The sequence below is a fragment of the Corvus moneduloides genome, chromosome 4, assembly GCF_009650955.1.
Source record: "Corvus moneduloides isolate bCorMon1 chromosome 4, bCorMon1.pri, whole genome shotgun sequence".
Taxonomy (NCBI): Eukaryota; Metazoa; Chordata; class Aves; order Passeriformes; family Corvidae; genus Corvus; species Corvus moneduloides.
The window spans coordinates 60,790,111-60,813,018 of record NC_045479.1 but is presented as its reverse complement, the minus strand read 5'-3'; the positions used below and the strand labels follow the sequence as shown (position 1 = coordinate 60,813,018).

At 36.2% G+C, this 22,908-nt stretch overlaps 1 protein-coding gene across 2 annotated transcripts in view; it reads right to left on the bottom strand.

Annotated features, from left to right (window-relative positions):
- COG5 (component of oligomeric golgi complex 5) overlaps window positions 1-22,908 on the bottom strand; it is a 185,334-nt gene that overhangs the window by 44,727 nt on the left and 117,699 nt on the right. For both annotated transcript variants that reach the window (XM_032106060.1, XM_032106059.1), the window contains exons 8-13: window positions 17,758-17,923; window positions 16,564-16,676; window positions 16,392-16,469; window positions 3,565-3,646; window positions 1,120-1,324; window positions 252-413 (exon numbers count right to left, since the gene is read on the bottom strand). In XM_032106060.1, coding sequence (XP_031961951.1) covers window positions 252-413; window positions 1,120-1,324; window positions 3,565-3,646; window positions 16,392-16,469; window positions 16,564-16,676; window positions 17,758-17,923 — 806 coding nt within the window. The remainder of the gene's footprint in view (window positions 1-251; window positions 414-1,119; window positions 1,325-3,564; window positions 3,647-16,391; window positions 16,470-16,563; window positions 16,677-17,757; window positions 17,924-22,908) is intronic.

Here is a 22,908-nt window from a genome sequence, read left to right as displayed (position 1 = left end):
CTGAAGTGTTCATGCAGTTGGACTGGATTTATTGTTTTAGGTCCCTTCCAATTGAAATATTTTGTTCTATTGTGTGCTACTCTATTTTATCCTATCCTATCCTATCTTCTGATTTGATTTTTGCACTAACCTGCTTTATAAATAGAGAATAACCAACTTTTTACCACTAAGGAAGTCTAATTTCTAAAACTGTAACTTATGAAAAAATACATGCTGAGTATTACATTTTGCAATGCCTTATATGTACATACCTAGCTATAGTTTTTATGATGCTGTCAAGCTCGTCAGAAGAGGGAGGATTCCGACCTCCAGGAGGGAAGACAAGATTGATGGGGTCAAACAGTCGAGATAAGGATTTTGACAGATAGGCAGCTTCATATTGTTGCAGTGAATCTTTCAAGGCCTTTTCTGGACTTTGGATATAGGAAAAGGTTACTACATTTTAAATTAAAATACACAATAGCATTAAATCTTTCCAGACATACAAACTTTGCCATACTGAACCTGTTTTTCCTTTCTACTCTTTAAACATACGCATATGAAAAACATTCTTCTGGTAAGTCTCCCACTGACTGCTCAAGAACATATTTAAGTCAATACAATTCTCAATATAAAATATTCATTTTATCTTACATAAGTCTAGAAGTCCTAATAGAATTGATGAGCTTGTTTCAATTTGATCTTTCTGATATCACTTAGATCATGTTTATTCTATGATGTCAAAACTAAAAACTGTGAATCATAACAACTGAGCATTTGTCACATTCAAATGATTGCAGTGTCATTAGGAAAAAGCTACTGCTGTAATCACAATGCGTACAAAACTGAATTTTCAGCATTCTCCTATTCTTTTCACCCAAAGAGACAAAAAGATAGAACTTGTTCAAAAGTCAGAGACTTTATGAAAGACAAGACAACCCAGCACCATTAGATATATAGCCTAATGAAAAGCCTGCAGCTCTAAAACAGCATTAGAGCAGTAACTGCAAGAGGGGAAAAAAAGTCTTAAAAATTCTCCCACAGTGACAATTTGAATAACAGTAAGTTTATAAAAATATTCTGTTTTCTTACAGTTTGCAAAGATTTATATTTTATAGTCTTACAGTTCATAATACATACTCATAATCTTCATTTTTTTGCATGAATATGTCCTGTGTATCTTCTTCCATTTGTTGTAGTTCAGCAAAAAGATCAGTAGTTCCACTTGTGTTAAAATTCCTCTGAATATTTTGACTGTATTGTTGGAGGCGCTTCCACAAGTCATTATAAAGCCTCAGTAATTTAGGGTATTCTCCTTCAAATGCTTGTTTCAAAAACATAGAGGCTGCAAAATAAAGCAGTAAGCAATACACAATGCTAAGTTCAAACTAATCTTTTTATTCATATAAACAATGTTATCCTAAGTTTAATATTAGTAATGTAATATTTATAATTAATTTCAAAGTGACATAACTATAATATTAAATGCACTTGACAGAGGATCTAAAGCACCAGTATAAAACCCCCAACTGGAAGACTGGATATGAAAAGCTTTTTTTATTTTGTACAGTAAATGTTTGGTATCAAACTTAATTATTATCATCATTCATTTAAAGCCAAAGTGTAATTGGAAATCTCTAAATCTAGAGATTTGCTAACAATATCTTGATGGAGGAAAAGTGTGGGGCTGTGCAACCTTGAAGATAACAATTTAAAACAGACAAAGATAACTCCTATGAACCAAAGTCTTCAGAAATGTAATGAGGGAAGCACATGCCTTTATGTACACTTCTTAAAACAAGGTATTTAATATGCAATTCCTAAACTTGTCAAAGAATGACAAAGCAAGCAGAAAAAGAAGCATTATTTTCAGCCTAGAAAGGCTTGCCACAAGTAACAGGAAATGAAACAAATGTACAACTGCTTTAGCAACTGTTAATCTTGATCTAACGTCACTCATACTCTATAGATTTCCCATTACATTAGGAGATTAACACTGTTCCATTCATTCCTAGGTTTTTCAGGTTCCAGACATCTGCCCTATTTCACCCAGCCTGTGCTTTCAACTCAAATATATACTAATTTTGAATATTGGAGGATTCACATTTGTTATCAAACACAAGAGTTATCGTAGGTAACGAAGCTATGTTTACAAAGATTATCCCAACCTCACAAAAGCAGATCATGATCTAATAGCAAACCTTGTAAACTGCCATAAATTCCTATTTTTACACTATTTTTCTGATATCTCATCTTCCTCTGATATATATGATCCAGAATCTGACTGATGTCAATAGATTCAGTCACCAGAAATTTATGTTAAAAATGAACATTCTCATGTAGATGCCTTGCTTAAATGAAAAAATTTGCTTACTGTAAACATTATCTCCCCAAAACTTAGCTGTATCAAAACAAAAACATCGTTCACATTGAAAACCTCCTATAAATGTTTATATAAAACACATTATTAAAAACTGCAAGTAATAAAATAGTTTTGAATAGCTGTTAGAAAAAGTACAGCTGACAAAATGTAAGAGTTCCCTCAGTTCCGTAGTGTTGGTTGGTGCCATTAACTGATGTCATAATTTTACAATCTTAAAACTGAGTGCTGAGAACAGGTAGCACGTGTTCAGTTTGAACACAGGAGGCTCAGGGTATGTACATACTGCTCTTAAAGCAATGCATAAAGCAAACAGTAAAATTAATATGTTTTAACACAAGATGCATACATTTTCTTTTGGGATCATCTCGTTACTTAGCAACCACTGAACATGAATCCACCAGCTAGTTCCTCAAAATTATACTGCTGCTATAAAGCCTGGAAGGTCCAAATTTTGAAGGGCCAGTGCAATAGCTGAGATCACAAAGATAAATGCACATCTAATGCACTTCGCCTCTATGTGCAAAAGATTAACTTTAAACACTCTATGCAAACGTGAAAGATACTTTTATGAAAGTACCAAACTCACCTATGATCCAACTGCATGCTGCATTAGCATGTTCTGGTAAGAGAACTGCCTTATGTTAACACATTATTTATATTTAATATTCCTTGATTGTATCTGCTATTTACGTCTTACACATGCAGAGAAAATTGTGTATAATCAGAACACCAGCTGATTATCTGTATTTATACAAGACAATTTTGAAGTAACTAAAATCCTGTTTATAACGGTATCCAAAAAATGGCTGAAATCGGATTTTTACAACCAATCAGTGTTTAACAAGAAAAGACTAAGAATTTATCTTTAAAACCAAATTACTGATTTTGAATTTGGCAAACCTACTTGCTTTAGAAAGTATAAATGTACTAACATTTTTACCTCCATATACAGTTCGAAAAATACTTTTTGTTATTAGATAACTATTTAATGAAACAGAAAATATTTCTTTCTGAAAATTCAAACCTAGTTTAGGAGGATCCTGTCGGGTTACAAACCCAGAAGTTTCAAACACACAGACCTTGTACTGAGTGAACCATTGCTATAGTTCTGGTAGAGGAGATACCAAGCAAAGGGCTTACTGAAAAGCAAGATTCAAAATAATTACAGAACACATTAAAAATCATTTATACTGAATACTTACAGTCTGTTGCTGACTGAAACTGAGAGGAAAGTGTCTGGGTTACTGCAGTCCAAAATTTGTACAAAATATCAGACTGGCCATCCTGAGAACAAGGGACAAAAGGAATACAAGTTTCAAAACATATCCTTTTCAAAGAATCTCAAACAATGCAAATGCTTCCAGTCAAAGCTGCTCCTCATCACTGGGAATAAAATCAAAGTGAAATCTGAGAAATTTCCCTCAGGTTTTAGAGCTAGAAAAAGCATTGGAGAAAAAAAAAATAAAAGTTTCAGTCTTGTCTCGAATGAAATATTTTCCTCCAAGTCTGAGAGAAATGCTCCCAGCTCTCTAGGGGTGTGAGAGCAGCCCGAAGCAGCACACCTCAGGAGATGTGTTAGAAAATCTCTTTGCACTGCAGTGACCTTCCCATTCCGTGGGAGTTCTCGTGCCAGCTACACCACAGCAATTATTTACTGCCATTACCCTGAAAACTCCGACCAGGGACTAAACCCACTGCGTACTGCACACAGAGCAGCTGTGGTTCCCAAAAACAAAACACATGAAAATACAGTGAACTTCACAGCTGCCTGGTGCCAGCAGGGCAGAAGTGGAGGTGGAAACAAGGGAGCACCAAAGGACAGGTAGGCAGAGGCAGGCTACTTCCCTACTGCCCCCAACATCTGGCACTTAGAATCAAGCATTAAAGCGTGATTTTTGATCCCTGTCTGTGTGCTCGAGGTAGAAAAAAAATTCCAGGAGATGAGGATGAGTATCCTGTTCTGCCTGCTTGTTAGATACTTGGAAGACTGTTCAGTGTTGTCATGGGAAGAGAAAACCCACTCTGAACACAATGGTTTTCTTCTGTGTATGGTGAATGTCATCCATTGACCCTATTGCTACATTAACCAGTTGGACAAAATCAATATAGGAATGATAATCAGAAAAGAAAAAAAAAGTCAGTTCATCTTCTGCACTGCCCAGCAGTACCACAAAAAGGTGGAGATAATCTATTGTATTTAAAAGTATGGCTACTCCAAAATGAATTACTACTACTGAAGATGATAAAGGAAAAAAAAATGCTCTTTTCACTTGCAGTGGCAATAACAGGCAAAGAAATGAAGGTCTTTAGAATGTCATTCATTAAGATGTACCACTGCATCCCTCTTGAAGATCTGTTCATTAAAAGAGTGCAAGTTCAAGCTCAAGTTTCAGTTAAAAAAAAAATCATCTTAAAGAATTAATATAAACCTGAAAATCAGTTAAAGGCATACTGATACAGCTAAAAGTAATGATAAAAAATAGGATTATCATCATAAACTCTACAATTAGATGAGGAATTCATCCAACTCTACTCCTTATCACTAAAGATAAACAAGGATAAAGTTTATGGGTCATGTGTTAAGAATCGAGAGAGAACATCTTTTATGGTGTTGAACTCAAAATGTACGGTAATTAACACTGAATGCTAAAATAAACTGGGATTACAGAATCTCATTTTTGACTGCTTGAGGACAATGATGGATTTAGAAACTGAAGTAATTTATTTTACAGCTATGTTTGTATTTTCTGTAAAATTATACTTGACTTTCATAAATGGGCAAAATAAAATCAGAATATCAGAAAATGATTCAGAAGGTTCACTGCATAAAATCTCTTTTCTTTGGTAAATTTATTGCTATAGCATAAACGTGAAATTACTTAATTCTTTATTTCACAGTTTCAAATTTAGAACATGAAGACTACAATAAAACAAATGGCCTTTCACATCAAGTATAAATTAATCGGTTTTCATGTTCTCTATTCCAACCTGGAACAACAGTTTCCTATTGAGCATGGTAACTCAATTCAAATTCTAAATAATCTAATGGAGGTGGAAAAATACTTACAAAGCACTTTCAAACAACTTTTTTTCATTACTGTAATCACCATCTACATCTCTGTCACAGTCTCAGCAGAAAACGCAGTGGTTAAAGGGTCCAGAAAACAAATAGCCATGTAGCCTGCACATCAACATTCCTATCCTGTCAGATTCAACATGGTGACAAGTAACAGTAACATACATGTGAAGACATTTCATGTTGCTGTGGAAATACATAACTTTTCTATGTATCTCTATATACATATATAATATAAATTCAGACATACATACATACATACATATGTTCTCATGCATAGATAGCCACACCCATACCAATTAGCCTCTGCTCATTATCTTGTGTCTTCTGACCTGGGAAAATGGTGTTCATTAACTGGATCAGAATTTTGTAGTGAAGAAGGCCCTCATGGCTCAGCTAGCCAACTGTATTATGTATGAGGAGAGACAGAAGGGAAAAGCTACGTGGAAAAGTCACGTAACATTTCATACTGACTGACTACTCAGTCAAAAATGTTTAGGGGAAAAAAATAAATGCCCTGGTTTCAAACCAACTAAAATCACTATCTACAGAGTGCCGGTTGCTTCTATAACACATGATACGAGATTTCAGTTTGTGCAGTGCTGAGATGCAGTCTCTCTGGAGGTGAAATATAGCTGCTGATTAATAGCACAGAGAAGACCATGTAAGAGCATTTGTGGCAGGAACTAGAGAATACTGTTGCCTACGCATACACCAGGGGGTATTTAAGTGGGTGGATTGTAGCTACCAAAACTAGAATACAGCAAGGCATTAGCATTAGGTACTCCTGAGGGAGTAAGAAGTGTCATATGCAACCATGACCATCCAGAAACAATTTATTTTGTTTAAATCTGTAATTTCTTTTGCGTACACATTAATTCAATATACTACTTTTTAAACTACATTTAAGACTCTCACTGCTTGTTTTTTAAATAATGTGTTCTAATAAGGATTAGATATATGCCTGTATGAGAATTGTAATTTAACTGCTTAAAATGTGATGTGCAATTCCATTTGACAATAATCAATACTAGAAAATGATGCAGAAAGGGTAGCAAAAGGAGTGTTTTTCTCCAGCTTAGCAGGAAATTAAAGGAATGTCCCTTGTACTGGACAACTTCTTCAAGGACTGACAAAGACAGGCAGGATGAATATGGAAGAGGAGAAGGCAGTTCTGCTTGCCTGAAATGTACACAGCAAATTACTGGATTATCTTAACGCAATGGAAAGTTTGTAAGCCTTCCCCTGTGCTTGACATGCAGCATTGTGAGCAGCAACTGACAGTATCAGAAAGTAACTGCTCTTTTGGGCCTTTCGCTTTCAAAAAACTAAAATCAGCTAGTTAAAATTACCTTCTTGTCATCTTCCCATCTGTAAATAATGAATATAGTCCTCCTCTACACTTATACCAAATATCCTCAGTGGTAGACAATGTATGGGAGCATTGGGTACATCCACATTTGTGATTCGATGTGTAGATAGGACTCTTTTTGGTCCAAAGCTGTCTTGTGTCTAATACTTGTTGTCTTGCAGAACACACTGAAGTGTGCTAGCAGACTAACTTCCACTATTCAAGGAATACACTACTTCATAATTATCTTAAAAAGAACAACTTCTGCAATTAAATAGCTTTTTGCCATATATCATCATGTATTTGTAAAGTAACCCAGAAGGATGTACTAATATTTCTATCAATTAATATTCTGAGACTTTAAATCAGGAATTTTCAATTTCTCTTGCTTCTGAAAATGAAATAAAATTGAAAGATGTTAAATTACTTACACCCCCTCCAAAATAAAAATGCTTGCTTTGAAATCTAGTCACAAGCAGATTAACATCTTGTGATACAATCCCTTGTAGCAGGAGCAGCTGACAAGATGAGTAATGAACTGCATCCGATTATCTTTTCAGCTCTGTAGCAATCATTTTCCAACAGCTTCCTATGCCATAACCAACAACACTGGAAAAAGGTCACCGTTCTGTCATGCTGCCCCCCTCCCGAGTATGTGTTTAACAACACAGAGAACACATAAACCTTTGGAAGCTGAGGCATTGTTATCTGGCACAAAGCTGTCTCAGGTGCATACTGCGTACATAGAAAGCCTACATAAAACACCCATACATAATTGAAAGTCTCCCAGAAGGAAATTATTGCACATTAGCATAAAATACAACGTTATTTCCTCTTGTCATGCGATACATTCTTTCTTCAACAAAAGAATCTTAACTGTAATTGATGGCATTTAAAACTCATGGTAGGCAAGATTCAGGTTGACATATACATATTTTCTCCATCATGAAATACAACAAAATTAAATCTATGAACATTAATTGCAAGCAATTGTAAGACTATAATGGCAAAACAGAACTTTCCCCCCAAACCAGATCCATTTCACTCAGCAATTTTTGAATTAATGATACTGTCTGTTCGCAACTTTATTTTGATCTCACAGCACAGAAAATCTGAACATAAATCATACTTTCTACTACTACAAAATGGTGGGGAAGTAAGATCAGCCACAGAAATGGCTATTTTCTAATAAAAATCTGTTGTGAAAATGCTCCTATGCCTAAAGCACACTTATATAAACTAATATCTAACAACAAAAACTGTGAATTAAAAATACTGTCGCTCTTGTTCCTGTGACCAGTGACCACTTTATTCCCCAAAACCAAACAGCTGAGCAGGCACTTACATGATTTAGTAGCCCCTATGCAATCCCTTATGCAGTGCAAGACAGTTTAGATCTGTCTTCCTCTTGTTAATTCTTTATTTTCAGAAATGAACTGAACAACTGCCCAGTAACATAAATTAAGGCAACCCTCTGTCATTGTCACCCGCTGGACAGCTGGCCACAACCAGGGGAATGGAAGATACTTTTGACAAGACATATGGACTATAGACACTTAGCTACTTTTAAGAATGTTATTTCTAGGTAACCCACTTGCATCTGTGCAGAGTAAAACAGAAAAACACAACAATCAGACTGCACTCTGGCCCAGCCACTGTAATTTTCCCCTTTTTCATACTGTCCAAAAATTTGGTACTCGGTCACACAAACTATTCACACAGGAATTATTTGTTCATGAAAATGATACCCATAAATCAGACAAAATATGTCCAGCAGGCTAGACCACAAATGACGATGCATTTTTTCAACAGTAGGCTCACTTTATTGTGTATGTGAACTGGACAATGTTTATCTTTATTAAAATAATAGATGCAGGTAGTTTGTTCGACTTCCATTATATATCTTACTTACGTGAAATTTAAAATATGCCTAAGTGCTTTGCTCAATCAGAGCCATAACCAGTAATGCACTAAAAGTATTTTCACTTTATGTAACTATTTCATTTCAACTATTACTATAAAGTCACTATTGTCAATACTCGGCACAAACAGTAACTCTGCGCAACTTTCTCATAATAGAGCAGGTTTTAGATAAAACATTTGAGATTCTATAATAGAACCACAGAATTAACTAGGTTGGAAAAGACCTTTGAGATCATCAAGTCCACCCTATGACCTACCACCCTGTCAACTAAACCATGGAACTGAGTGCCATATCCAGTCTTTTTAAACACCTCCAGGGACTGTTACTCCCCCACCTCCCTGGGCACCCCTGTCCAATGCCCAATCACTTTTCCTGTGAGGAACTTTTTCTCAGTGTCCAGCCTAAACTTCCCCTGGTGCAGCTTAATAACACTGCCTAATGCCAGTGCCAGGAGACATTTGGACAATGATAGTTCATCCTGCTCTCTGTCCCAGGAACTCCACGAGGCTCCAGTCAGGTCATTCCTCCAGTCTCTTGAGGTCCCTCTTGACGCCAGCATGACCCTCTGGAGCATCAGGCACTATTCCCAGTTTGGTGTCATCAGCAAACCTGCTGAGGGTACACTCTGGCCCATCATCCAGATCACTAATGAAAACAGGACCGGACCTCGTACTGACCCCTTGAGGCGGGTACACCACTGACCCACTGCTACACTCTGCACCACTGATCACCACTTCCTGGGCCTGGCCATTCGACTGGGCCATTCATGATTAATCCCACAGTGATAAAAAGCTGAGTTTCAGAACACAGTGCAACTGGGAGAGCCTGTAGACTCAATCATCTTCTATGCAATGACGGGTGGTAAGGAAAGGATTTAGATCAGTATTCTTTTACTGGTAAGGAATGAATGGGTGGGGAGGGGAATTTATACTTATCTATTAATTTTTTTTTTCAGTAGTCCTTTTATCTTTAGTGCATGGTATTACAGCACATAAGCAGACTTGTTAATAGTGTGAAGCAACACTATTAGTCAGATTGATGCATTGACTGCATAGATTTGAAATTTAGATTCAGTGTTGCCTGCTTGCAAGATTATAGAAAAAACTACAGACTGACACAATTAATGTGCTAAACCCCTTCTCACTCACATGAAAACGATTTGTTTTCCCAGTTGAAAAAATATAACCCATTTTCACTAACAGTTACTAATAAGTTAATAAATCACTGAACAATAGTGGACTGAGTACCAGTAACATCAGAGGGAAGATATTAGAAGATCCGTAGTCACTGTTACTATACAATAATATTAATGCTAAAGCCTGGAAAACTGATTTCAAGTCTCTTCAAACATAAAAACACCTTACCTCATTTTAAAAACCCGTATCGAACTACTAATTAACTTTGCTATTACTGAAATGAAATTAATCTCTTTAGCTCTGTTCTTAATATAACTATTTAGTATCTGACATTAAGCATCATCAAGGTATCTCTCAAGGAATGACAATAAAAGTACCCCCCTTCTTCAGTATTAGACAAGAATGTAAGAAGATGCTGAAAGGACATATATTTATTTTTACAAATGTCTCTATTTCCTCTACACTGTAAATTTAGAACTTAATGAGTATCATTTCCCATCTGTGAATTATCATATTTGTGTGTCTAAAATAGCTATTTTAACATTCAAATAATAAATCTGACCCACTGATTCTAAACTGGCTCCTACTTCATGACAACCACTTCCAACTTATTTTTCCCTGTAGAAATTTTGATACTTTGAGTAGAATGTGAAAAGCATCTTTATTGTGAAGCCTCTTTGAAATGTAAAACAATATAGTGAATATTACCATGCAGCCAGTTGCTGCAGGCTCCTGAAATCAGGCTTTGCATACTAATACATACAGTGTTTTCTATCTGTAATCAAACGCTCTGCCATGGAGAAATGCGGGACTTGCGAATGTTGCTCTAAAACAGAAGACATTTAAAGGACAGTCTAAATATTTTTTCCACCAATAAAGCAACAATGCAAATAATTTAACAATTTCATACGGCAAGATCTTATGGGACAGAAATAAGGAAATCTATTTGCACTATTTCTATAGCAACACAATTGCCAAATGTTAGACTGTGAACAAAAAGCCATCATCCTCAGTAGTGTAATTAATCAGTAAAGAAAAGACAAATTCTGAGTGTATTTTCAATAACCTTTTTCTATATCCTTAAAGTAGTCAGGATTAAATTTCTTAAAATAAGAGTGAATTTAAATTTCTAATGTTGTTTACGTTATACATTACAGGTGCAGAGATGTCAATAAATGACACTGTGATTTTAAAAATGACCTTGATTTTTTTGTTTTACTGCAGGGCACAGAATTTCATTACACTGGGTTGATCAGTTTATATCCAAGGTGCAATAGTTTCTAGACTTTCAGCAGTAGTGCAACATTTTAAAAAGGTCTCTTTATGCAGGTGACAAAACAAAAGCTGGTTTGCTTTTTTTTTTTAAAACCTTCTTGACTAGAATATAAAGTCAAGACTCTGCATTCCATAGAATACTGGAATTCTTAAGCGATCCCTCAGAAAAACCAACTTGTAAGGAAGAAAAATACTTAGGTATTAAACAGTGTCCTAGATCTTCAAAACTACTTAAAACATTAATTAATCTTTCCATATTCCTGCAAGATATGCATCAACTGAAAATAAATGAACTTAGTATTCAAAAGCCAGCAACTACCCCAGGGATTTGACAGCTTTCTTCTACCCAGAGAAATGATTTAGTATGTTACAGCTTCAATTCAAACTATGCTTTCACCTTGACTACTCCATATCCCCTCCAAGGATGAAAGGGTGGTTTGTTACCATGTCCACTCAGCCTGGAGCTGTTAAGGTAAGATTGACAAGAATGATGATAAAAGGCAGCACTTCTGGTAAATGTATTTCTTTTCCAATGGCAAGCTGACTAAAAACCAACTGACTTAATAATTTGCAGTCATCACTGATCTGCAATTTGCACAAACACCACCAAACCAGAAGTGAAAAAGAACGAAGGTCATTATTACCTACTAACCCACGCCACCTCCACACCATCCCTTTTCTTCACAGCTGCACATTTCTGTCAGAGAAACAGAATTAAAGTTCTAGAGAAATCGTAGTGTCATTAGAAAACCATTGCACAGGCTCTGACCCTCCCATGTGAATTAGAATCAAATTACTTTTAGAATGGCTGTCTGGGCACACAGATCCATCCAAAATGAGAATTGGGACTTTTAACTGCTATGATCTTTTTCGCTCTTTAAGAGTTCTCAAAAATCCTGCAAGTGAATTCAGCAGGGCAATTTGTAGATCTGAAACAAAGAGCGTCTTCAATATTTTGGGAACCAAAAACCTGCTCATCCACCTGTGTTTAGATCTTCACAAGGTACCTCATTATTGCTTAAATAACAAACAGAAATCACAGCAGAAATGATGTGCAAGTAATCCAATTCTGCTTCTACAAAAAAATACTGAAAAATAAATCATATACTTGCAATAATTGGTGAAAGCCGTACTATTTTCTGAATTCACAGAAGACAATAATTAGATTATTTTTCAATTTTTTCCACTTGGGATTATTTTTTAATTGGGTCAACTGAATGTGAATATGTGATGATAGATGTGAATAATTTCAAAGCAGCAACATTTTTTAATAAGTTTGGACAGGGAGGAGAAATAAGAAGGTGAAATATAAGTACACTCTGTCAATAAATATCTATATTTTCCATTTATTTTCTTTATCTTATGTAATGCTGAGGACATTTCTTTCTGTGTCGTTAACACCTCATATTGCCAGTGTTGACAACTCAGGAAAAAAAGCCTGCTTACTCACCAAACATTCATCAGCAGCAGCAATGATAAGAGCCCTCCACAAAGTACATAATAACACTCCCTACAACTCTCAGCTCACTTTTTTACCCAGAGGCTTACATAAACGACAGGGTTTGTGATGTGCCTTGGTTGCAAACAGGACAGCCAAAGGCGAGCAAGGACAGATCTGCCTGTACTTTTCTGCCCAGCGGAGAGACCCCAGCTCATCCTTTCTACTGACCACCCCAAACCCCCACTAAAAATGACTTGCTGCTTTTCAGGCTGCTTTTCCTCTTTGCAGAACTGTTCCCTGACGCCTATGTAGGAGTGAAGGACCCGAAATAGATGAGGAGCAAAGATCATTTTCAACTCTTTTACAAGGGGCTAAGAAGGACTCTTATCTCTAATTAGGAAGGTGGCTGTCACAGAATATGTTCTGCTGCGATTTACACTGAAGTCAATTGTAGTTTAGGCATTACAACAGCTGAGGAAGGATTAGTCACTACACATTAAAAGAGAGAAGCAATAAAGCAGAATAAACTGAAATAACTTATTAGCTCTCTGAAAGTGAATGAAGCAATTGAAAGAAGTGATATAAATAACCAGTCATTAGGTGAACAAAAATATCAAATTTACATTATTTAAATCTTATTTGTAATTTTAATTTTTACTCTTAACATTATGACAGCATTAACCCTACCTTTTAAAAAATGTGTGCAATGAAAGCTCTATTCATTTTCCCCAAAACTAGAAATCAGAACTCCATGAATTCTGAATTCTTTTAGCACTCTTCAACTAAAATCCAGTCATTAAAGGCCTTTTTTTCTTACATAAAACCCAAAAAATGTCCATTCAATCATTCAATTCAATTTCTCCTTTAAATAGTTCATAGATTTGTTAAAAAATCAAATCTGTAATTTAAATGTGTAAAAATTAATAATGAATCTATAGTTCATGACTAGTATGAAATGAAGCTTTTAGAAGGTACTATGAGTGCATAATTTCTTTTCAAGATTTCATTAATTTCATATTATGACAAAGGAAAAATACCAAAATCTAGATCTGCACAGGGAAAAAATGTGCAGTATAAATTTAATCTCCAGATTCTTCCATGATCCTCATGTAAGCCTGAGTCTGTTACTTAACTCTTGGCCACATCTAAAGCTGGTAAAAATTGGAAGGGAATTCTGTAGGAGAAACCATAGGATAGAAAAGATGCAGGTGGTGTTGTTGCCCTCTTGCTGAACTGCAGTATTTAAAATCTTCCAAGTTCTGTACCTCAGTTTCTTCATCTGTCAGGTTTTGTTTCCTTTGTTTTTTTAAAAAAGAGAGTTTTTGTGAATCCTTTAATTAATTAGCTAGTGCTTTTAAAACTACATTTTTGGATACAGCACGATACAACACTACTAAATATTAAGGTAACAGGTAATAAGAAAGCCGGAAAGCACATGTTTGAGATCATAATACAAAATTAGAAAAACTGCAGGCTGTGCTATCTGTGAAGAGAAAGACACAAAAAATCCCCAACGGAAAAAGGGAATGATGACTTAAAAAAAAAAGGCAAGTAGCTTCCTTGCTATTAAAGGACTTGTGCTTTAAAAAGGCTGGGTCTCCTCCTCTCCTATGCTTCCTAGGATGATACTTGCACTGCAGTAATCAAAACAAGGAAGCAGATGGACAGGCAAAGTGGTACTGCAGCTGCTGCAGAAGATGACTATAATAATAATGTTGACATCAGTAACAGTAATTAGTGCACAGACTGTAGAGTGGATGATTCGTTTTCCTATCTTCTGGAGTGGGCATGCTGCTCTAGCAAATGGGTACAATGTTAGTACCTTTGGCTTGTTTTGTTCATTTGCTCAGTTTATTAATGAAATTGAATACAATAAAGAAAATGCAACTTCTCTTCCCCTCCAGAACACTTGCTGAAGAAAACACATTTCAGTTTGGTTTAATATGAGATGGAATCTTCATTAGTAAATGGCAAAACACCAATTTCTTATTTATATCTAAAACAATTCATACTCTCCCATACAGCCATCTGTACATATGCTCCTGAATTTCAGCAGCATGCAGTACTTGCCTGGTTTTGTCTGAACAACAGTTCTACTCTTTGGTGTGACCTCACCCACCTGCAGCCTGGTGCCGCACCTTTTTCAAGAAACACCAGAACAAATGGTCTGTGAGAATGTCCAAGAAAAACACTGTGCATACTGAACCATTTCAGGCAAGAAGTAAATAAAGCATCGGTGTCATCAGCAGTACTGTGTCATGCTGAGAGAGTTCTGCTAGCAGAACATGTGATAAGGATGTACAACTCCTCCTTAGCTGCCCCACTGAGAATGACCATGTCCAGCCTGGCACTATACTACACCAAAACACTCACCAAAGAGCAATGTAATTGGAAGAGTGATAACTGTGGAAAAGTAAATAGATGGATTTTATTTGGGAAATACAATTTTTCACTTAGATGCAATCCTGCAATATGAACTTAAAGTGAAGGAAGAGTAATCAGAGAGATCATGGAACAGGCTTAGCATAAGACAACCCAATAAGTCTTTTATTTTCTAATGAGTTTTTCCTTACCCTGCTTACACTGAAATTCATTTTCCCTGGTCATTTAGTCTCCAGGATGATAAAATATTTTCTTTGGCTTCTCTCAATCATCAACCTCAAAAACTGGAAAAGCTCCTTCTTCAGTTGGTGAAAAACTCCTTTTCAAGTGATGTTTTGCAAGAGGGAAGAGTGAAAGTGAGAAGCACGGGCACAGGGTGGGAGCCACTCATGAACACCAACAGATCATTTTTCGAAGCTCCCTTTCCATCCAAACTTCCTGAGCCTTTCAGCATTTCTGGTCTGTCTCCAGGTTTCTGCTGATCCACTGAAGGGCTGATCCACCCAGGCAGCAATAGATATTTTTTGCCAGATTGAACTTTTTTAAATTAAGAAAATATGCTAAAAGTTTCAAAACTTTTTGAGGGGGGTTGTGGGATTTTTTGTTTTGTTTTTTTTGTTGTTGTTGTTGTGGTTGGCTTTGTTTGTTTGTTTGTTTGAACACAAAAAGAGAAGCTTGAAGTGCCTCATAGAAAAGTGATGCTCTGTGCAACGTCTTCTGGAAATGGGCTTAAGAGACAGATAAAGGCTGTATTTAACCTTCATTATTTGCTTTCACTGCTGAGAAGACCACGTTTGCATATGAAGAGCTTCCCCACGTTATTTCAAATATTAAGGCCATGTAAATTAAAAATCCAGTTATACACTTGGCAAGAGATGTCAGCAGGAACACATCTTTTGTTTTTGCTCTCTTTTACTAAGGTAGATGAGACAGTTTCAGTAATCCTGTTCCTAACACTGAAGGAGACCATTAATCAAATTATTCCAAATATGAATGAAAAAAAATGCAAATGAATGGAAAATAATAGGTATTCAAAAGAACAGCCATGATTATTTTTCAAGGGAGAAATTGTCAAGAAGTGAGAAACAGATGGCTGAAAATGATAGATGAAGACACATTCTCCTATGCAAACGAACAGATTTAATTAATTACTCAAATCACATCATATTATAGAATGACATTAATGATCCATACAGTGGTGCCTTATCAGCTCCCTTTAAAAGAAAACAAAAGAAATTACAACAAAATGAACATGTTTACATCCTAAAGATATAACCCACAGACCCCAAATATATCCTTCAATGTTAGTTTGACTTTCAACACTTTCCCATCAACTTAATTTTAAAAAAATTATGGAACTGTAAAATTGTAAACAAACTCCTCCTCTCATCACATTTTTCTTCACAGATTTACTAAACTATGTTCATCTAAATTAAAACTTTACCTTAACTATCTCCTCTATGAAGCAGACATGTGACACAGGATCTCTTTTCTTTGCCAATACTTTCTGCAAATGCTGCACCTGTAGGAAAGGATTTATTAAGAGAGAAAGTGACATCTAAATTCTTATATCCAAAATTGCATGACAAGACAAACAGGAATTAGCTGCAGAGTACCTGTCCGCAAGCAGCACAGATCTGATCCATGAGTTTCTCCATGTTTGTCCAGACGGCTGCTCGAAAAGCTGCTGTGTTCCCAGGTGTTGGCATAGCAGCTCTACCAGGGCCACCTAAATTGTTTTTAAACATACACAGCAGCACAATTCAGCTTCCACACACGAAAATTAAAATACTAGAAATATAGATCTCTGTGCACTTTGACAGATACTTTTTTTTTTTTAAAGCAGCCTAAAATACCTTCAGAACAGAGCTTTGTGAATGGCCTCAGATGTCTGAACTGAGAAGTTGACTAAACTCTGAAGTTCAGTGGGGATACTTCATGCTCATGACTGTTACATGCTCTACCAATTCAGACCTCCACAGAAACACCACAGTAATGCCAATGAGCAGTTTTGCAGGATTTAATAGCAAAGTGAAATGGCAGAAAGAGCATCTGGGAAAAATAAAGGTATTACCAGCTCAGGACTTAAATGCATAGACAAATTGCTAAAAAAAAGTGATTCCTTCCAGAAGGGCATGAAGCTTCTAAACAACCACTTCCCTTGAGAGAGGATGCACTTCTTTATTATGCCACTGATTATGGGTCTGGACCCCCACCTTGTTGCAAGACTTGTTTAAAAAAAATCAAATGTTTGTATCACCAAAGTTCAAATTTGCCTGCTCACCCAACTCCTCAATATCTTCTGGTATCTGACCTAACTCAAAACTAAATGTTTAATAGTGCAACATTTCTTCATATTGAATAGTCTGCTTTGAAACAACTTCCACCTGACAAAAGCATAACAATGTACTTGCAGGTTTCTTCCACTGGTTGCAAATAATTTCAACCTGTAGTCCTCCCACCAATACAAAGAAAGCAGAATTTGGAGTCATCTTTCCATGAGAAACTGCTAAGAAAATGCCACAAAGTTGTAACCTAATGAGGACAACTTTCTGTGAAAGTTAGGAAGGAGAGGCAGGGAGGAATAAAGGAAAACGTCCGAGCCAAATATCAGACAGTCCCGATTTTGGCTTGCAAAGCCAAATTAAATGATTTCTGAGATATGCCTACTCCCACCCTCTACTGGTTAAAGCAAGCAGGGAAATGTTTCTAGAACAGGCTTGGATGTGAGAGTTTCTTCCATTTTATACATACAGTACTCCTGTAAAAAACACAACCAGTTACCATTCTCTGTAAAACAAGAATCATACCTCTTGTGACTGTTTGAGATGGTTGGGTCAATACTTTGATATCCAAAGCATTTTTTATGTTCTCTTCCAGGACTGTGCAGTATCCATCCACCACATTAGCAACGGTATCTTTCAAAGTCCCAAGATTATGGAAAACCTGAAGAGCAGTTCCCACTTGCGTAGGATTCTGGAGAAAGAAGATATTTTAAAAATAATGATTATCTTTAGCTGTTCTACTGGGATGTTTTAACCATGATGAGATAGCATTTTAGTGGGCAAGTTCATCTTTTAAGTTCAGTCTGCTAATTCATTTTGTTTCAGTTACTGGCATCCTTACCACAAAACAGAGAACAGAGGGTAAAAGGAGACTACTGATTTCCTTTGATCTCTGAGCAATGCTTTGCTTAGATCCCTTTGGTGCTATCCTCAGAATATGACGAATGGAAAGAAAGGAACTGGAAGCCCTGCTGGCAGTATCTAACCTGGGGTGGGTTATCAGCAACTGATCCAGTAATTCTGGGGTTAGTTACAGTACAACTCTATTCAGCTATGGTGTAGTTAGTAATATTGTTTCAACATGCACTGCTTGTTACAGTACTGTCAGTTAAGTCCCAAATAGTTCATTAAATGTGATACAGGCTTTAAAAAAAGTACTAACGAAGGATAATAAGAAGCAAGCAGGTCAAGCCCCTGCTACTGACTACTGCAGAATTTAAGCTTGTATTTCTACATTTCTATTTCTACTGTTGACAGTAACTTTATTTTCCTCACAGCAGAATTAAGAAACAAAGTAATGCAGTGATTATTTCCAAAGCTTGCAAAAAAAAAAAAAAAAAAAAAAAAAAAAAAAAAAAAAAAAAAAATCAATACAGAGCAGTGAAAACTATCCAAAAACTGTCCAAGTCCACTATTTAAGAGACCTCTGATTAAGATTGAATCTGATGATAATTCCACTTAGCAACACTAAACACTGGCATGAGTGCTATTTAGCAAGAGAAAAGCCTCAAATTATTGCCTTTGGAAACAAAGCACTGTCATCCATACACTGAATACTGCTTTTTTAATTAGCATTCACAGGCAATTAGTGGAGGGGGCAATCAGTTGATCACACACACATTAGAGATGCAGTCCTTTGTCATTTTTCTTAGTGACTTGTGCCAGCAGTAAAGAACATCGTCTGACAGAAATGCTGGCAGTCAGGCTGGACAGAATCATCCGAGACCACAGGCACTTCCCAGTACAAAGCCCACTTTGGCTTTGGCCATGGTGCAGCTGCTGTGCTGAGGATGCACTTGCTGGTACATCCACCCATGGCAACAGGTTTTCTGATCTGTTGGCAAACAATGCTCTCCTCAAACCCAACATTTCAGAGGTCACACCCCTATAACTGCACATTCATGCCACTTTTTCTAGGGTTTCTATAAAGATCAAAACCACAGTTAAAGCAAAAAAAAACAGGTCTCATCTTCTTTCCCAGCTCCAATGAGGCGTTCCCAGGTTTAGTGGAAAGCAAAGGAATATTAGGCATGCACTATGGTTTGCAGACCTTATACTAACTATACCAGTTTCTTTTTCCAAACAGTGTGGGAGTTAATGAGCATTCCCAGCATAGTATTACGGGTCTGGGACTTGTAGGTTTAGTTTTTTGACAACTGGGTATGCTGTAAAATTTCTAAGCATCCTGTGGGTGTGCTTGTGGAGGTGGGAAAGTAAGCCATAAAGACTGGAAGATTAATGGGATGTCAGAAAATGAAGAGTACTATAATGCAAGCAGGGAATTTGGGGACAGAATGAACAAGAGAAAGAAAATATAAATGGGAAGAGGACGGGGAATAGAATGAAAAGCCTCTGGAAGAAAAAGAGAATGAAACTGAAAGGAAGAAAAGACAGAAAAGACACACCTCATTTACCAACCTTTCCTAAATTGTTCTAATTTTTACAGAATACTTACATGATTATGAAACCAGGTAGTGAGTCAGTAATACAAAATCAATACCTTACTACTACTATAGGAGCGCTGAACTAGATTTCAGCCAGGCTCTAAAGTTCATATATTAAATCATAAAAAGTAGAACAGCATCAAAAGGTGAGCTGGGCACTATCCAGCCTTAAATAATCAATGGCCAGATACTTACTTTTCTGACAAACAGGCAATACAGGCACAAATAATTGCAGGCAAATAATCAATCTTAAAGCTCCCACATGACAGTTTAGCAAACTAACTCTGCATCTAGTGGGCACGGAAGACACTAAAACATGCTCCAAGAGAGCCTGAGCTTTATTTCTAAAGAACTGGTTTTAGCCAGAAGTTTCAAACCAAAATACATCATTATGGAAACTGCTGATACTCAAAGTATCTTCCAAATCTAGTACCAAAATTAAAATCAGAATGGAACAAAGATTATGCAGGTGGCCTATTTCTTATTTGCTTTAAATTGTGGACATGGCCACAAGATAGAGGGTTTCTAGCTCATGTGTTCATCTTGTATAACTGGAATTGGAGACATATCAAATCCCTGACAATGTAGAACAAAGTGTATTCTTTTATTTGATTCATATACAGTAATTTTCTCACCTCAGAAAACAGTTTTTGTTTCATATGCCCCAGACAAGCTATGTAACAGTCCATTGTTGGTTTATGACTAATCCTAAGAGAATGGAAATTTTTATGCACAGCTAGTTTCTAGGTTTAGACAATATGTTAAAAAAAAATGAAGCACCACTTGGGACAAAAATTATGTGAAAAGAAAATGTTGAAAAGCAGTGCAGAAATTAATTATTGTACTTTAAGGCTTGTATAGACATCTCAAAATTAAACTGTTCATCATTAATACACACTGCACAAAAAGTTGAGAACCAGTATTTCAGAATTTGCTACTACTAACAGATTTTATTGATAAGATTTGTACCTAACATTTTCCTTCTACCTGACAAAGCTTAAAGCTAAACAGTTCTGAGATTCGACAGGCTGCCATAATTTTTATCAAGAAGAAAGTATGCATTCAAAGTTAAAGAGAACTAACCCCAACAGTGATCTACAAAGGAAAATGGAATCACATCAGAGAATATTCAGAATAGCTATCCAACAGGAACAATATGGAAAATAATATAACTACTTTTGAGATGGAATTTGATGAGTTCATCAGCAGTATTATATAACCAAGTTGTCTGCCACTGCAGGCAACCAAACTTAGCAATTTCAGTGTTCTCCTAAGAATCTCTGTCTGTAAAAAATTTGTACATTTGCCATAAACTTGAAGCTATGGCAATCAAGAGCATAGAGGTCAAAGAAAAACAGAGGAGCATTTAGTAATATGTTAGCAATATAGTGTAATCTAAGCTCGTATAAACACAAGCATACACAAGTGAAATAAAAACATGACCCCACAAAGTGTAGGGAAACAACACTACCTACTCAAAAATTAACTACAGTGATCTTCAGACTGCAAAAATTATAATGAATCAGGGAGTTAAGGAGAGATGGCATTAAGTCCACCAATAATACCCTTCTCCATTCAAAGCACTCCTCCATCTGGCAACTCGCAACATAGTATGTTACAGATAGATGGAAACTAAATTCCACAAATATAAGTGCTTAAGAAGATTCAGTGAGTCATCAATTCAACATATGAAGGAAATAGAAGAAAAATCAACATGCTCAAAAGCTAGTTCTACCATGAAACAAGTCTCACAAATATTTTTCAACATCAAAGTTTCTCAGCATCCATCAGACAATAGATTAGACAGCTTTGTCAGAAGGCTGATACCAGCCATCACCTGAAAAAAACAGAATGGGTATTTCACTTTATGTTTTTGCAAAACATAAAGATACTCATTCAGCAGAAAACTATGAAGAGATGTTCACACCAGATGCATTTGTTCATTTTCTCTATCAATGAAAACTGTTCATTTTATTAACATAATTTCTGATTAATTTTATCCCATCCCATTCCATTTGGTTCTGTAGACAATCATACACAAGACGAGAAGTAAGTGTCATGCAGTCATTAGTATGAATGTGGGGTTTTTTTCACAATTACATCATGCCATTGTTTCAAAGACCAGGAAACTGGACTCAATAACCCAGCAGATGCTGTCCGGGCCAGCATGGCAGTTACAGTCATTCTCAGAGCACAACCCCATTTGGTCACTTTCTTTCCCACAAAAATAATAACCCTATGAAGACTAAATACAAATGTCATTAAAGACTTAAATAAATATATATTACATTTCTATTTTGAAAATATCTCCTAGGATGAAACCAAACAATTTTATTGTGTTAACTCCAATATTGCAACTATTTTATAAGGTCCAAAATTGTAGGTTTTTATTTTATGATTGCCACTAGTATTATCAGAATAATTTTCTGAAAGCATCGCTAAGGAAAGAGCAATAATCTTTTTCATCATTAGAAATGCAGCTTGGATGAGCAAATCTGCTCCTCACAAGGGAATGTGGTGATGACGCTGAGCTAATTTGGTGACAGGAAGATTCCTGGCATAAGGCTGAACCAAAAATAAGAAACTTGGTTAACAAGCAAAACTAATGGCTCAAGTGCTACAAACACAGCTTCCAAACTCACACTCCACCTTCTCACGGTACAGGATTCACCATGTGGATCGTTCTTCTCTACCCAGTTCTGTCTTAGGGAACTTCACATCATTATTTCTTTATCCAGTACAAGTCTGTCCCTAAGATCCCATGCCACAGGGTTTTCACCTGTGTGGACTATCAACTCCCTTCTCAAATGAAAATGTGTTAATTAGCAAAAATATTTATGGTCAATACTATCTGTGGCAATTACTACTACTTTCGTGAAGAAGTAGTGTTACAAATGTAATTAACTGTTAACTTTCATGCAGTTAAATTTCACAAGGACCTGCACCACCAATAATCAGAACACCTCTCTAAGGAAATGCTCTTTTACAGTACAGTTTGGAAGGACCATATACAGAGATGTCAAACTTGGACTAGTCCCTCACTTAGAAATTAGTTCCATAGCTACTAAGGTATACAAGAACATTTCTATTGTGCTGATTAAAATCAGAACAGTGGCTCTGAAAATCTTTACCATTCTGCAGAGAGCAGATAACCCTGTTCAGGAGAGGCTGTGGCAGAAACCCCATAGAAAATTTTCACCGCCTTTAGACAGATATCTATACATATACAGAT